The sequence below is a fragment of the Leptonychotes weddellii genome, chromosome 10 (assembly GCF_054177405.1).
Source record: "Leptonychotes weddellii isolate Sample4059 chromosome 10, ASM5417740v2, whole genome shotgun sequence".
Lineage (NCBI taxonomy): Eukaryota > Metazoa > Chordata > Mammalia > Carnivora > Phocidae > Leptonychotes > Leptonychotes weddellii.
The window spans coordinates 11,360,755-11,376,362 of record NC_138378.1 but is presented as its reverse complement, the minus strand read 5'-3'; the positions used below and the strand labels follow the sequence as shown (position 1 = coordinate 11,376,362).

Below are 15,608 nucleotides of genomic sequence, written 5' to 3'. Positions count from 1 at the left end.
GGCGCATAAGCCAAGCCCTTAATGGGAACAAAAAGGAATCCAGAGTGGTGGGAGAGTCCCGAGGAGGAAGAAGGGAAAAGAGAGATGAGGGCAGAGAAGTCAGGCATGGTGAGATACTTAGAGTCAATTCCAAGGGCAACTGAGAGGAACTGTGGGTTTTTCAGCAGGGTAGTGACATGGCCTGACCTCAGTGTGGAGGATGACACAAAACACATCATTCCGTGGATTATACTGCATTTTTTGAGAGTTTCACACATCCATTCATTCACTCATTCATTCAACACATAAGGATTGAGAGGTGTCTCAGTGGGATGCATTGCTGTGTAACAAACAACCCCCAAATATAGTGGGTTAACCTAGCAATAATGTGTTGCTTTCTGCTATTCTGTGGGTTGGCTGCACAGTTCTGCTGCCTCACAAGGGTTATTCAAGGTGCTGTAATCAGCTGGTGAGTTGGCTGGGGGCTGGGCTCAGCTGGGAGCTCTGGGACGACTGGAATGACTGGGCCTCTTTTTCCATGTGCTCCTTCTTCAGTATGCTCCTGAGCATCTGAGGCCTCTTGATGCACAGGCTCACTTTCACCACATTCCATTAGTCAAGGCAAGTCACAAAACTAGTCCAAGGGGGTGGAGAAACAAACTTCAGTTCCTGATGAGAAGAGCTGCAAAATTGCATTATAGCAATGGAATTTATGGCCATGAAACCTTCTACCTGGCTCTGGACCAGGCCCTGGGGAGACTGCTGCCCCTTTGTGGCCTATATCCTAGTCTGACAGCATGTAAGTCAATAAGTGCAAAAGGCCAGAAAGTGTTGTAAAAAACATCAAATAGAGAGAGGGGGGCTCCTGTACACCAGGCGGTCAGGAAGGGCCTCCTGAGATGTTTGAGCTGAGACCAGAGCATTTGAGCATGCTGCCTGGGGAATTTCTTCAAGAAAGACACTGTCCTTGCAGGAGCCCTGCTCAGCACCACGGCTCCCGGGGGCGGGGGGGTCGGGGGTCGGGGCGGAGGGAATGATGCAGGCTCCCTGGGGCGGTTGCAGGCCGTGTGAAAGGAAGGGCTCCAGGGGGCATCACCAATGGTGTTGGGACAGCACTGGCGGTGGGATAGAAGGCAAGGGGCCCTCGGGCCAGACTTCTGTCTTCTTAGGCTCTCTTGTAGGCTGTGTGACACTGATGATCTCCGGTTCTTCCTGTCAGACACCCCGAACACCCTGCCCCGTGCACAGCACCGAGGAGAACCACAGATTTATGAACGTGGACGGACACACTCCAAAGGGAGGTGCAGGGAGGCGGCACGAGACACACAGTTCCCTGAACTGGACGGCCGGGCGTGGGCTCTACGGCAGCCACGGGAAGGTGGGGCAGAAGGCGTGTGCCTCGCCAACAGGCAATGCGAAGTCCTGTGTTTGGAGAGCATCCATGAATACCCCTTCTCTCTCTGCCTTCCCTTCACCTCCCCTTTCCCTCCACCCCTTCCTTTCCTTTCCTTTCTCCTTCTCTCTCCGTGTTTTCCGGCCGTTCTGTCACACCTCCCTCCCACACCACTTCCTCTTCCATTTCATTCTTCCCTTCTCCCAACTCCCCCTCCTCCCTGTATCTTCTCTCCTTCTCCTCTTTTCCCCACTTCTCCTCTCCTGAACTCTCCTCTTCCTACCTCCTCTCTCCTCTCACCCCTTCACCTCCAATCGCTCCCTTCCCCACCTGTTCTCCCTCTCCCCTTTCTCCGGTCCTGCCCGTCCCCTCCTGCCTTCATCCACCTCCACTCGCCTCCCCCACCTTCTTTTTCCCTACCTTGCGCTTTCGCCCCGCCCCTCCTTGCCCATCGGGCCCCGCCCCCAGCCCCGGGCCCCGCCCCGCCGGAGGTCACGGGGTCGACGGACGCGCGGCGGCCGTAGCGGCCCCGCCAGTCACGTGGTCACGTGACGCGCTCCAACATGGCGGCGCCGTGGGGCCGCGGCGTCGCTTCCTGACGGGGCGGCGGGGACGGACGCGGCCGGTGCTGGCCGGGACGCCGGGCCCGCAGCCTCTCTCGCCCGCTTGCTCGCGCCGCCCGCCCGCGGGGCTGCCAGCCCCCGCGGGGCCGGGGCCATGCAGGAGAGCCAGACCAAGAGCATGTTCGTGTCCCGGGCCCTGGAGAAGATCCTGGCCGACAAGGAGGTGAAGCGGCCCCAGCACTCCCAGCTGCGCAGGGCCTGCCAGGTGGCGCTCGGTGGGTGAGCCGCTCCGGCCCGGCCCCGCGCCGGCCTCCCCACGCCGGCCGTTATCCCGCCGGCCTCCTGGCCTCCACCTCCCCCGACCTCGAATCCCACCTTCCCGGCCCCCTCATGATACCCCGGGGAAACTGATGCCCTGGGAGCTCGGCACTGGCCCAAGGTCACCTAGCAAGTTAGTGACAAGCTGGTGCTAGCTCTCCAGCCTCCCAGCCCAGGGCTCTTGCCACGACTCCCTGCCGTCCTGTTTCCTGGTTCCTCCCCTCACCACCCTCAGAAGCAGTAGCCCTTGCCCCAAGTTTTTTCTTTACTTGGTTCTTCTAGTTAGGGTTCCCCACGTGAGCAGAGCAGGTGGGAAGAGCTGCTCAACCGGTTTAGGGAAATCCCTGAGGCTTGCTTTCGAAGTCCCGGATTGGAAAATGTTTTCCTTTAATTTGGGGCTCTCCCATAATTCCGTCATATCCTACACTTCCTAGGTAGGTGCAAGAGATCTGCTTATTGCGGGCAGTTCACTAAAGTAGAGGGTGTATGAGGGCAAAGAGACTCGTCTGTTTTATTCACTGCTGGACCCCCTGCACTCGCAGGAGTGCCTGGCACAGAGTAGGTGTTGACTGAATGGACCCACAGATTATGGAAAGAGGGAGAGAACTCTAACTCATAGCTAGTTAAACCCTTGGTAGTTGATTACAACATCAACATGTTGTCTTTTACTTTTAAGCATTGAAATATTTATCAAATGCCCACTGTCTACTAGGCGCTGTGATGGGCACTGAGGATACGGTGGGGAATAAGGCAGACAAGGTATTTGCCCTTGTGGCACTTGTACTCAAAGGAGAAACAAAAAAATATATAAGAAAATTATGAGACATTTTTGAATACTGATAAATACTTCTGTGAAAGTAAAACAGCAAGATGTGATAAAGAGGGCCTGAGGACTGCTTTTGATAGGTTGTCAAGAAAGTAATCCTTTCTGAGGTGACATTTGAGCTGAGTCCTGAAAGGCAAGAAGTATCCACCAAGTGGAGTTTCAGGAGAAGAGAGTTCTGGGCAGTTACATTTGCCCACGGCTAGCTTCAAGCTAATTCACCACCCTGATGCCTTTGGTTTGGAATCTTTAAAAAGACCTGTTTTTTCCTAACAAATTGACTGAGTCAATAGAAAATGTGATTTTTCTGTCAAAGAGTTTGAAGTTGCCATCACTTTTCTCCCTACAATTGGTATAAGGTATAGTGCTGGCATTCTTTTCTTGGGGCCTAGGGATGAGCTTGTGAACTCTGCACTGCTGGGGAAGAGGGTCCATGGCTTTCATCCGATTCTCAGAAGGGTCTGAGGCTCCCTCAAGGGTCAAGAACTATTGATGGAGAGGTTGTTGTTGCTTAGATAATCTGGAAACAGATGTTAGTCCTGTGAAATCCAGGATCAATTGGAGGAATTTACTGAGATTTAGATTTGTAAAGCTTTTCTATTCAGAAAACCAAGGCTAACTGTTGGATACTGTTTTATCAGGAATGCAGGATAAGCACTACAAAGCAGTTTGTTAGGCAAAAGCCCAATACTTAGAACTCTATTTTGAAACCTGCCTGGATTCTGTCCTCTCAGTATTACTTTAAGAGTATTGTTGCAGAAATTTAAAAATAGTAATCTGGCAGAAAAGTTTTCATTCCTCCTTGTCAGAAGACTTGACATAAAATTTTCACCAAACTATGTATCACATTGTTGAAACCTACTTAAAAATTGCCTTATGGGTCATAAAGGGTCAAAACATTGAGAGCTTGTTAGATATTTTTTGCATCATATCTTTGTTCAGAAGTTCAGATTTTTCCAACGCAAATTGTGGAATGCATGTTCAATGTTTTAGTAGTGAATTGTAAGAAATAGCTGATATATGGGGCGCCTGGGTGGCTCAGTTGGTTAAGCGGCTGCCTTCGGCTCAGGTCATGATCCCAGGGTTCTGGGATAGAGCCCTGCGTCAGGCTCCTGCTCAGCGGGGAGTCTGCTTCTCCCTCTCCCTCTGACACCGCCCCCATGCTCTCACTGTCTCTCAAATAAATAAATAAAATCTTAAAAAAAAAAAAAAAAGAGAGCTGATATAAGAAGTTATTTAGCCATAGGTTAAATGAGTAGCCAGAGGTCATGGTGGCTCATCATTGTCATCAAATTGGGTAATATAAGGGAACCCATGCACAGTGTTAGTTAAACTGGCCATCTTTTTTAAGAGAGTAATTGTGTCATTGCTTTTAAAAAGAAATGGCTGCTTTTATTTATAAGCAATAGAAAACCTATAGCAAAGTACACAGTGATAGTTCATTCTGCATCTCTTGTGCCCAGAATAGCTGAAACAAGCCTATGTATGAGCTTGTGTATAAGAAGTGTTGCAATGTGGCTGGCATTTTAGAGATTACCACGTGTAGATTATCATGAATTTTGATAAGAGGAACCATAAATGACCACTCAAGGTTGAAATGCTTAGATGATAGAGAGCACTTACAGGAAACAGCTGTGATATGGTTCTGTCGTCAGTTATAGTATTGGGGGAAGGGGTCAGGGATACAGGGACTGCATAGTACAGAGATTAGGAGTGTGTTCTCTGGACTCAAGATTGCCTGGGTCCAAATCGCTTGCCTTCCGCTTCTTATCTTTGTGATCTTGGAGAGGTATTAATACCTTCCTCATTGAGTTATAAAGGTGAAGTTAGTTGACATTTCTGAAGAACTTGGCATGTACTAGGTGCTCTGTAAAGGCTTGCTATGGTATTTAATTATTAGTTTAAGCTGTGACAAACCACAGAAACTGAGCTCTCTAATTTGATGTTCTTAACCTGCATTGGTTCCTCGGTCAGGAATGACTTATTGCTCTGTTTGGTTTGTAGATGCAATAAATAAGAATGTAATTACACGACAGGAGGCTATGTTTATTGGAGCATTAACTTGCTTAAGCTCAACGAAGACAGGGCTTGTCCCTTGTAAAAGCAGTGATGACTGGGATGGACAGGTTTAGAGTAATCTCAGTGGTTTATCTGCACTAAATGCCAAATGCACAGATATGGACTGCCCAATCAGGAGATTGTGTCCTTCCAACCTTTATCTGGAGATATCAGAATAGCCTGTAAGAGGATTCATCACCCAAGGATGTTGTTGCTCTTTACCTTAACGAAGCTTTGATGTATATTAATAATCTTGAGCCTTTCGGCCCTCCATTGGGGCACATACATACATTCTTAAACATCCCTTTCATAACTGTCTTCAGGGCCATTTTCTCTCATGATCCCTCTTTAAATGATAGTACTGTTCTTAAATTCTATGGAGTTTGGAGACTTGACAAGATAATCTGAAGGTTTTTAAATTGAGTATGGAAAAATTTGTCTGGAAATCTGGAAAATGTTAATAACTGAATTGTTCTAATGGTACTCTTCATGTATATATGATAAGAGATTTGATATCTTACTTAATAACTTAATCTGCACGGAGTGCTAAACAAGGGCTGAGTGCTCTAATTAGTAGGCATCATTCTTAGTCATTATCAAGAAAATATAAAAATAGTAAACATATTTGTTTTCATATGAAATAGAGTGATTTTTTTAAAAAAACAGATTTTTCTTAGAGCAGTTTTACGTTCACAGCAAAGTTGCACAGAAGGTACAGAGAATTCCCATGTACCCCCTGCCCCCACACATGCACAGCCTGTCCCATTCGGTATCCCTCATCAGAGTGGAACACTTATTACCATGATGAAGCTACACTGACACATCATTTATCAACCAATTGAGTCACTTTTTAAAATCACATGTTATGTAATAAGTATTACTATCTACCATGTACTAAGCTTTCCTATGTTCTAGGCACAATGCCATGTGCTTTACATGCAGTTTAGTTCTTACTATTATTATCCTCATTGAGGCCCAGAGAAGTTGGCCAGCGTAACTCAACCAGTAAGCCATGGATCCAGTAGGGAAAAATCCAGAGCCAGATCTTAACCATTTACTCTAGTGCTGTACTGCTTCTCCATACGAAAGTTAGTGTATATAAAATACTCGATGGAGTCTTTAAACAATTGCACTGCATGAAAGTTTTGAAGTTTCATGAAGTAAAGCATTTGGTAAGTAGAGAGACCATATTTTCTGTAGTTGAATTTTGGGGTGTATTTGAAAGCCTCTAGTCAAGAAGATGACAGTTTTTTTTCTGCAGCTTTTTGCTGCATATGCCTTTGTTTTACTTTACCTTAGGGACTAATGGGGAGAAAGAAATGAGGGTAAAGAGCTTATGTCCCAGGGCACCTGGGTGGCTCAGTTGGTTAAGCGACTGCCTTCGGCTCAGGTCATGATCCTGGAGTCCTGGGATCGAGTCCCACATTGGGCTCCCTGCTCAACAGGGAGTCTACTTCTCCCTCTGACCCTCCCCCCTCTCATGCTCTCTCTATCTCATTCTCTCTCTCAAATAAATAAATAAAATCTTAAAAAAAAAAAAAAAAAAAGAGCTTATGTCCCATAAGCTTCATTTGAGTTATGAAGTGCTCTGATTTATGACATCTCTCTCCATCAGCAGTAAACTGCCTTTGATTAATTCTAGAGTTGTGATGTGGAATTGGTGTCTGTTTTTGGGTACCACAGGCAAAGGGAGACCAAGGCTCAGAGAGCATCTTGCCCACATCTGCACAGCCAGGTGGGAAAGAACTATAACACATGCTCTGTCCTGACATAGAGATCATAAAATCCAGGGGCGCCTGGGTGGCTCAGTCGTTAGGCATTTGCCTTTGGCTCAGGTCGTGATCCGCGGGGTCCTGGGATTCAGCCCCGCATTGGGCTCCCTGCTCGGCAGGAAGCCTCCTTCTCCCTCTCCCACTCCCTCTGCTTGTGTTCCCTCTCGTCCCTCTGTCGGATAAATAAATAAAATCTTAAAAAAAAAAAAAGAAATCATAAAATCCAGTTTTAGATTTGCCAATCTTGTTTAATATATGGGATTTAGAGGCATGGGGGTCATTGGTGATGTTAGCTTGAGCTCTTGTCGTGGCACAGTGAAGGTGCAAACCAGCATGGAATGGTTGAAACCTGCGTGAGAGGTGAGGAAAGAGACAGTGAGCACAGATAGTTGTTTCCCAGAGCTTGGCCGAGGTGTGAAGGGGAGGCAGGAGATGTGGATCCTGGGAGGTTTTTTTTCTTCTTTTTCTTTTAAAGTAGAAAAAAACTTGAACTAGTTTAAATGTCATTGGGAAGGAGCCAATTAAGAGAGTACATTCATAAATCTTAGTTGTATATTAATATGCAAAAAAATTTAACATTTACACGTCCATATGATAAACAGTAAATCGCTTTGTCTTCCATATGAGGTTGGTTTTTTCCTAATGTGTTCAAAGTAACTATTCTCACCATTAGGAAGAACCTAAGTACAAAATTTGAAAAACAGTAAAAAATCCCTAAATTGTCATAGCAAATAAAGTAAGGCCTTCTGTTGAAATACAGAATAAAGCCTTTAATTTTAGTAAATTCTGGTGTTTTGATTAGACATTTTGTTTACATGTGCTGCATATTAAAGTTTTGAGAAATACCAGGACTCGGGACCTTGACAGATTACTTTTTGTTGAAAAGCTTTATGACGATTCTTCAGGAGGGGGTCATCTGCCTAGAAGCAACATCTAAAAGTTGGATTTTGATTATTGAAAAGTATTTATTTATTAGTTTGGCAGAAAATTCACTGAGAGCTGAGTTGGAAACTTTGCTTCTTGATTAGTCGTGTGATCCTGGGCTGACAATTTAGCTTCTTTGAGCCTCGGTTTCCTGAAATGATAAAGGTGGTAATACCTATGTCCCAGGATTATGGTGAAGGATAAGTGAACCAATGCAGGCATGTCACAGACACCTGGCGCCTGACAGCTGACCTGCTAAAATTCAGAGGCACTGGCGTTACCATATTTAAAGGAGAAGGAACTGAATGCTTGCTCTTCTCTGCCTCCCGAATTAGTTGGTTTATGGACATTTTTGCAAGTCTCTGACATTTCGACGCCAGTGAAGCAAGCGGTTGGTTGGATGAATTTAGAGCTCGTCCTGTGCTTGTAAGTCTCAGGGGAGACTCTGTAAGTGGTGCTGGGGAAAACAGTAAGACTATTCTTTATGGAAAAGAGCAGACTTGTGAAAACGTGTACTTAATCAGCAAGTACATGGAGTCTCCTATATAAATAGCTCAGAACTGTATTTAGTTCTCACCAATTTCACCAGGCTTCGGGAGCCTGCCAGGAAAATACTTGACTGTCTTTCCAGCAAGGTTATCTTAGAAAACCTTGACTCATTCCTGGAGTCCTCCTTTAAGAAGCTTCTTTCAGTTTACTGTTTTGGTTGTAAATAAGTCTTTTAGCTTTTTTATTAGGTACTTTATTAAGTTTTATAGATTTGTGGGGAGAATGGCCTTCTTGTGCTATTAAATTTCTTAAATTTTTCCTTGGTCCCAGGGAGTGGTCAGTGCGTATTTGTTATTTATATGTTCCTTTTGTCTGTTGACTAAACAAGGGTGGGGTGACATTCATTGAGAAGATATTTATTTGGGTGTCACATTTGGTGTCATGATGTAAGGGAAACAAACAAGGACCCTGTTCTAATGGAGTTTGCAATTAATGGGGAACAAGTGCATTATTCAAATGATCACATCCTTTGGATCATACTAACAACCTAAAAAGTCCTGTGAAGGAGAGAAACCTGGTCCTGCAGGGGAGTGAACAAAGGGGTGAGGGAAAATTTCCCTGAGGAAGTCTTGAGATCTGAATGATAAATAAGAAATAGATTGGGGTGAGAGGCATTTTAGCAGCATGTGGGAACAGCATGTACGAAGGCCCTGTGGCAGGGAAGAGTATAACTGTTAAGGAAACTAAAATGTCAAATGACAGTTATCTCAAAATAGAAAAAAATGATTAAAAAAAAAAACGACAAGAGAACCTGAACGAGGCCACTGTGTGGTCGGAGCATGGTAAATGAGGGGAGAGTGTTTGAGAACAAGGTGGGAGGGGTAAGCCAGGGCCCACCCCAAGGTTGTCATGGTGAGGAGTTTGATTTTCAGACCAAAAGCAGCGAGACAGCACTAAAGAGTTCCAAACAAGGGAGAAGGCGACAGGATGGCCAGGTTTGTATTTTGGAACAATCACTTGGGCCATTGTGTTCAGAACATTTCAGAGAAAGACCAGAGGGATGGCCCAGGGGCAATGAGGAGGCAGTTACCATATTCCAGGTGAGAGATGTTGGTGTCTGGACTTCAGTGGTGATGACAGAAGCCGGACAAAGAGAATGTATTCCTTACTTGCTCAGAAGGTGAAGCTGACAAAACCTGTTGATGGGTGGGATAAGAACATTGGATAAAGAAGAAGACTGGTACTCACCCAGCTGGATGGATGGTGGTGCCATTCTGTAAGGTGGGAGTGTGGGAAGACCATCTGGGGAGAGGTAGGGGGCAGGAGGTTGATCTGAGTTGGGACTTGATGTGTTGAGGCTCCCCTGCCTTTGAGCATCCAGTCGGACAAGTGGAGTCGTCAGTGGATGGAGGTACAACCTGCTGTTCATGAGGCAGGCCTGGGCTGGAAATCGTGATTTGGGAGTCAGGAGAGCCTCAGTGGCAATTGAGGATGAGGTGGCTTAGGGAGAGAGTGGACAGAGGAGAGGCAGAGGAGGTCTGCCTGGGCTGGAGGAACCCCTGCCTGCCTGTCTGGGCGGGAGGTGGAGTCTGCAAGGGCAGTAGGGAGGACTTGGGGCAAGAAACCGAGGACCTGTGAGAATGCGTGCCTGTGGTGGCAGAAGTAGGGAACATCTCAAGGTCAGAGAGGCCAGTAAGGTCAAATGCTGCAGGGAGGTCAAGTTAGATGGAGAGTAGCAAAATGTCCATCCGATTGAGAGACATGGGGGTCATTGGTGACCTTAACTTGAGCTGTTTTGGGGGTGTGGTGAAGGTGAAAACCAGACCGGAGTGGGCTAAGGCCTGCGTGGGAGGTGAAGAAATAGGCAGTGAGCATGGACAGCTCTTTGCCAAAGTTTGGCTCTAGTGTAAAGGGAAGGTGGAGGAGATGGGGATCACAGAAGGTTTTTTGTCTTACCTTTTCTTTCTTTAAAGGTTGAAACTTGGGAAGGGAGCCAAGTGAGTGAGAGGTTAAATAATGCAGGAAAGAGAAAGGACAGCTTATTCATTCAACAAATACTGAGTGCCTGCTCTCCGCCTAGGAATTCCTAGGTGCTGGAAATTCAGCAATGAACAGAACAGACAGAAGTCTCTGCTGTCATAGTTTATATTCCCTTGGGGAAGACAGATAACAAATGAACTGATAAATAATATGTCAAGGGCAGTAAATACTGTGAAGAGAGATTGGAAAAATAAACCAGAGGAAAGTGAAAAAGTAAAGCAGGTGAGGAGATACAGAATTACAAGGGGGGGAGACAGAGATGGCAGTTTTGGGTGGTGAGGGAAGGTGACATTTGAACAGTGCACTGAAGGAAGGGAGGGAGGGCATTCCAGGCAGCAGGAATAGCAATTGCAAAGTCCCTGAAACTGGAACATGCAACAAGCAGGCTGGGGGGCAGGGTGGTAGAAGATGAGATCAGAGGGATGGCCCAGGGCCAGATCTTACAGAGGCTTGGAGGCCAGGGTCAAGGTTTTGGATTTTATTCAGTGTGAGATGGGAAGCCAGTGGAAAGTTTTGAGCAAAGGAGCAGATGTAATCTGATTTATATTATAAGGGTTATGGATAATCTGTTTTGAGCAGATGTAATCTCATTTACATTTGAAGGGAGTCCTTCTGGCTGCTGTGTGAAGAAAGATATGGGGTGGGAGGAAGGATGAGAGCTGGAGCATCATGGATGGTGGTGCTGGTGGCCCAGCACGGTGAAAAGTGATCAGATTCTAGATGGAACAGAGAGCATGAAATTCCCAAGAGGCAGATAGGGATGGGAGACTACAGAGGTGGAGGGATTGGACCCTGTCTTCTGGCAGGAGAGAGTGGAGGCTGAGTCCAGAAGTGGGTCAGTTTGTAGGTTCTCTAATGGTAAGTTGCCGAAGTCTTCTTGTGGCAGTTTCTAATCTCTAAATGAGAGAAGAGATGCCAGGAGCATGGGTTGTGAGTAAAGAGGAGGGGTGCTGGGCGCCTGGGTGGCTTGGTTGGTTGGGCGACTGCCTTCGGCTCAGGTCATGATCCTGGAGTCCCTGGATCGAGTCCCGCATCGGGCTCCCTGCTCGGTGGGGAGCCTGCTTCTCCCTCTGACCCTCCCCCCTCTCATGTGCTCGCTCTCTCTCTCTCTCTCATTCTCTCTGTCTCAAATAAATAAATAAAATCTTTAAAAAAAAAAAAAGAGGAGGGGTGCTGGTTAGGAGGGGAGGTGGGGTATTTGAGGAGAGCAGAGAAACATGCAGTCGTCTGGACAATAGAGGAGTGGGCTCACCTGGCGAGATTTAGGGTTCCATTTGTGGTTGGTGATTATGGCTCTGTAGCCCTACCAATTTGCCCTGTTGTCAGAGGTCTGGTTGTTAGGTGGAGACAGGTCAAAAGGAGATGGTAGTGTAATCCAAGTTTGGAATTCTGCCAGAAATTAAAGACTAAAGGTCAGAGAGAGTCATGGCTATTGATTGCCTATCATTCTGATAATAGTCCTGCTAATGGGACCCATCCTGGAAACTGAAGAATGGGGAGAGCTGACATGTTGGACTCATCAAGATCTGACAGGCCAAAGAAGGGCCCTTCTGAGAGCAGTTGAGTAGGACATCTGGAAGGAAAGGAGATTGAGGGGATGAAACAGGAAGGAGCTGGAAGTGCCACAGTTCTACATAGGGACAAGATTCCAAGTGTGACCAGCCACGCAGCCTGGCTTGGAGCAGGGCGGGGGGAGGCGGGGAGGAGGTCCTCGGAGGGGAAGTTGAAGGAATTGAGGGCAGCCTTGGTTTGTATAGGAGGCAGGTGTGTGGCAGGTCACATGTGGGGGGGAGAGTTGAGGGTTTGCAGGGACGTTGGGGGACTTTGGGCCAATTGACCAGTGATGGCATATTGAGGTTGGTGAAAGTGGTTGTTGGACTCAGCTTGGGAGTAGAGCAGAGGTCAATGCCAAAGACACTGATGAATGGGGGAATCTGACCCTTGGGATTCATAGATAGCGGCGATGCCCAGAAAGGACTTCCTAGGAAGATAGTGCTGCTTTTCAATTGAAGCTGCCTCACCTCAGGTCTCCCAGCTTTCCAGCCTGCTCCTTTATGACTGCTAATTGCCCAAGTGGCTGTTGGGAAAGCAATGCCTATTAAAATGTGAAGCAATAAACCAGAGCAGGCGTGCCCTTCCATATGCTCCTCTTCCTTCACCCATCTTCCTCCTCTGTCTCATCGTTGAGGGGTTCTGGAGTATCGCTCTGGAGCAGACAGCCTGGGTTATGAATCCTGACTACCCAGGAGCACTTGGTGGCGGTGATGGTGGGCACGTGGCTTCACATGTGTGCCAGATTCCTCAGCTGTGTCACAGTTATGGGAGAAAAGTGCTCTGGCCTTCCTGGGTTGTGGTGAGGACTGAATGGGCACCTACCCTTCGTTTTCTTTTTCCCCTTGGCTCTGCTTGGTTCCACCCATGGCACTAGAGATTTTGCACTATTGCTGGCTCTTGTTTTAAGAAAAGAGCAAGAGGGGCGCCTGGGTGGCTCAGTTGGTTAAGCGACTGCCTTCGGCTCAGGTCATGATCCTGGAGTACCGGGATCGAGTCCTGCATCGGGCTCCCTGCTCAGCGGGGGGCCTGCTTCTCCCTCTGACCCTCCTCCCTCTCGTGCTCTCTGTCTCTCATTCTCTCTCTCTCAAATAAATAAATAAAATCTTTAAAAAAAAAGAAAAGAGCAAGAGAACTGTCACTTGTTGGCCACCTGCTGTAGGTCAGACCCTGCCTTAGCCATTGGTGAGTTAGCACCGGTGACATTCCAAAACAGATAATTTTGGAGCTCAGAGGCCAGCACAGACTCTAGTGAAGGCCTAATTGCTTCAGGTACATTGAACATCTAAACTCTAACAAAGTAACCATTGTTGGAAGGAAACGTTACTTTCTTTCAAGTTTGAGCAGCAGTGCCCCTTTGGAGCGGCACAGAGTGCCATGATCTTTTTTTTTTTTTTTTTAAAGATTTTATTTATTTATTTGAGAGAGAGAATGAGATAGCACATGAGAGGGGGGAGGGTCAGAGGGAGAAGCAAACTCCCTGCTGAGCAGGGAGCCCGATGCGGGACTCGATCCCGGGACTCCAGGATCACGACCCGAGCCAAAGGCAGTCGCTCAACCAACTGAGCCACCCAGGTGCCCCAGAGTGGCATGATCTTAAGCACTGAGCAGAGCCTTGATATTCTGGATATAGATTTCTGCAAGCTTGGCTCCCAGCCTCCTGGGCCATTCCCACAGCCTGGGGGCCTCTACTAGAGGAAGCCACAGCTACTTCCGTAGTGGATTCTTGTCCCTAAAGGGAAGGAACCATGCCACAGAGCTCTCTTTAACAGACCCTGTGTGTCACAGCCCTTATGGTCCGTGAGCAAAATACTTGATATTAATCATCTGGGTGTTTCACCCATTTTCTTATGTGTGTAGTAAGAGGACATTGGAAGGTTGGCTTGAAGGTTAGAAATTGCCACCTCTAGTGAGTCTAGTTGTTCAGTTTTCACTTCCTAGCTAAGTGTAGAAGTTCTCCAAGCAAAGGAAATTTGTAATTACCAGAACTGTGTTGCTGGGATAACTAATGCCATATCCAAACCACTGGTTCTCAACAGATTGTAAAAAGGCTGCCCTTTTGGAGATTATCTAAATACATGGCATTCGGTGCAGACTTATTTCAGTGGCCTGCTTTGATAATATGTTGAGCCTGCGGAGCGTAGCATGCAAGAATACCTCTGACTGAGGGGCTGGGGGAGAATTCTCTGCATGTCTAGGTGGAGTGTTCTGTTGTTTCAAGGGCACAGAAGCTGTTCTCCTGGAAATAAGATTATCTCTTTGAGGTTGTGATTTGTGAATAATGACACTTTATTTCTGTAAACTTCACTGGGTAGTTGTTATAACCTCCATGGTAAAAATTTTTATTCATAAAAATTATATATGCCTTAGCACAACAATATGAGTGTAGTCAATATACTGAGCTGTACATTTAAAAATGTTTAAGATGGTAAATTTTTAGGTGTGTTTACCACAATTAAAAAAAATTGTAAAAATATATATGCTTATCATAGAAAATGTGAAAAAAAAGAAAAAATAGTCATTCTACTAACACAGCTTTTTGTTCTATTTGTTGCCAGTCTTCTATACGTATTTTTAGACAGTTGAAATATTATTACATGACCATAATATTGTGGTAGCTGTCGTTAACATACATTTTGCAGAATGGGGAAATAGCTAGAACATTGGACTATGGGGCCAAAATGCCTAGATTCAAATTCTGGTTCCCCAGTTCCTGATACGTCACAGGAGGCAAGTTACCTAACCTTTCTGTGCCGTGGCTTCTCATCTAAATCAGTGATTCTCAACTGGGGCAGTTTTGCCCCAGGGGACACTTGGCAATGTCTGGAGACATTTTTGGTTTTCCAGAGTGCAGGAGGTTGCTCCTAGCATCCAGTTGGTAGAAGCCAGGGATGTTGCTAAACATTCTACAGTGCACAGGACAGCCCCATGGATTACCTGTTCCCCGGTGTCACATTGTCAGTAGTGTCTTGGTTGAGAAGTCCTGCTCTAAATAAGATGGAGATAAATACCACCTACCTCATAGGATTGTTTTGAGGATTAAGTAAATGAAAGTATGTGAAGTACTTAGAGCATTGCCTAGCACAAAATAACCTCCATGTCTGTGTTAACTATTATTATTGTTATTATAGTCACTTTTAATAATTTCATGTCAGCATTTCGTTCTTTAAAAGCTCATAAACATTCTTTTTAATATTTTCCAAATATCTTCTAGTAAAGTTTCCTTTTATATAAATATTGCATGCTCCTAACATGGCTTTCTTTCTTCCCCACCAGATGAAATTAAAACAGAGATAGAAAAGCAGAGGTAAGCTCTTCTCTTTGCTGGAATACAGTATTAAGGGAGAGGTAGTAGCCATGGGAACCCCTTCCTGTGCGTGTTTTCTCGTATTCCTTAGCTCCCAGGTGGCACACACTCTCCTAGCAGTGTCGGACACATGGCAGGACTCCGTATGTGTTTGAACAGATGCTAGGTTAACAGGTTACCAACTCAATAACTGCACATTTGCAGGAAAGGGTAAAGTAGATCAAGTTAATGCTGCTGTACCTTTTCTTGACAGATGAGGCAAAGCCCTTGGCCTGTATGTCATGCTTCCTTGGGCAGGAGGACAGCTTGCCCCAGAAGTGGCTGCTCCTCGTCTTCATAGTTAAAAAGCCAGTTGGTCACATTTCAGAACATGGCTGATGCCAGGACGCTG

General features: G+C 46.2%; 1 protein-coding gene across 2 annotated transcripts in view; it reads left to right on the top strand.

The window, feature by feature from the left end:
* The first annotated feature begins 1,566 nt into the window (after nt 1-1,566).
* The window catches only part of ARFGEF2 (ARF guanine nucleotide exchange factor 2), a 97,975-nt gene continuing 83,933 nt past the window's right edge, over nt 1,567-15,608 (top strand). For both annotated transcript variants that reach the window (XM_081831922.1, XM_081831921.1), the window contains exons 1-2: nt 1,567-2,210; nt 15,187-15,217. In XM_081831922.1, coding sequence (XP_081688048.1) covers nt 2,090-2,210; nt 15,187-15,217 — 152 coding nt within the window. In that variant the 5' untranslated portion in view covers nt 1,567-2,089. The remainder of the gene's footprint in view (nt 2,211-15,186; nt 15,218-15,608) is intronic.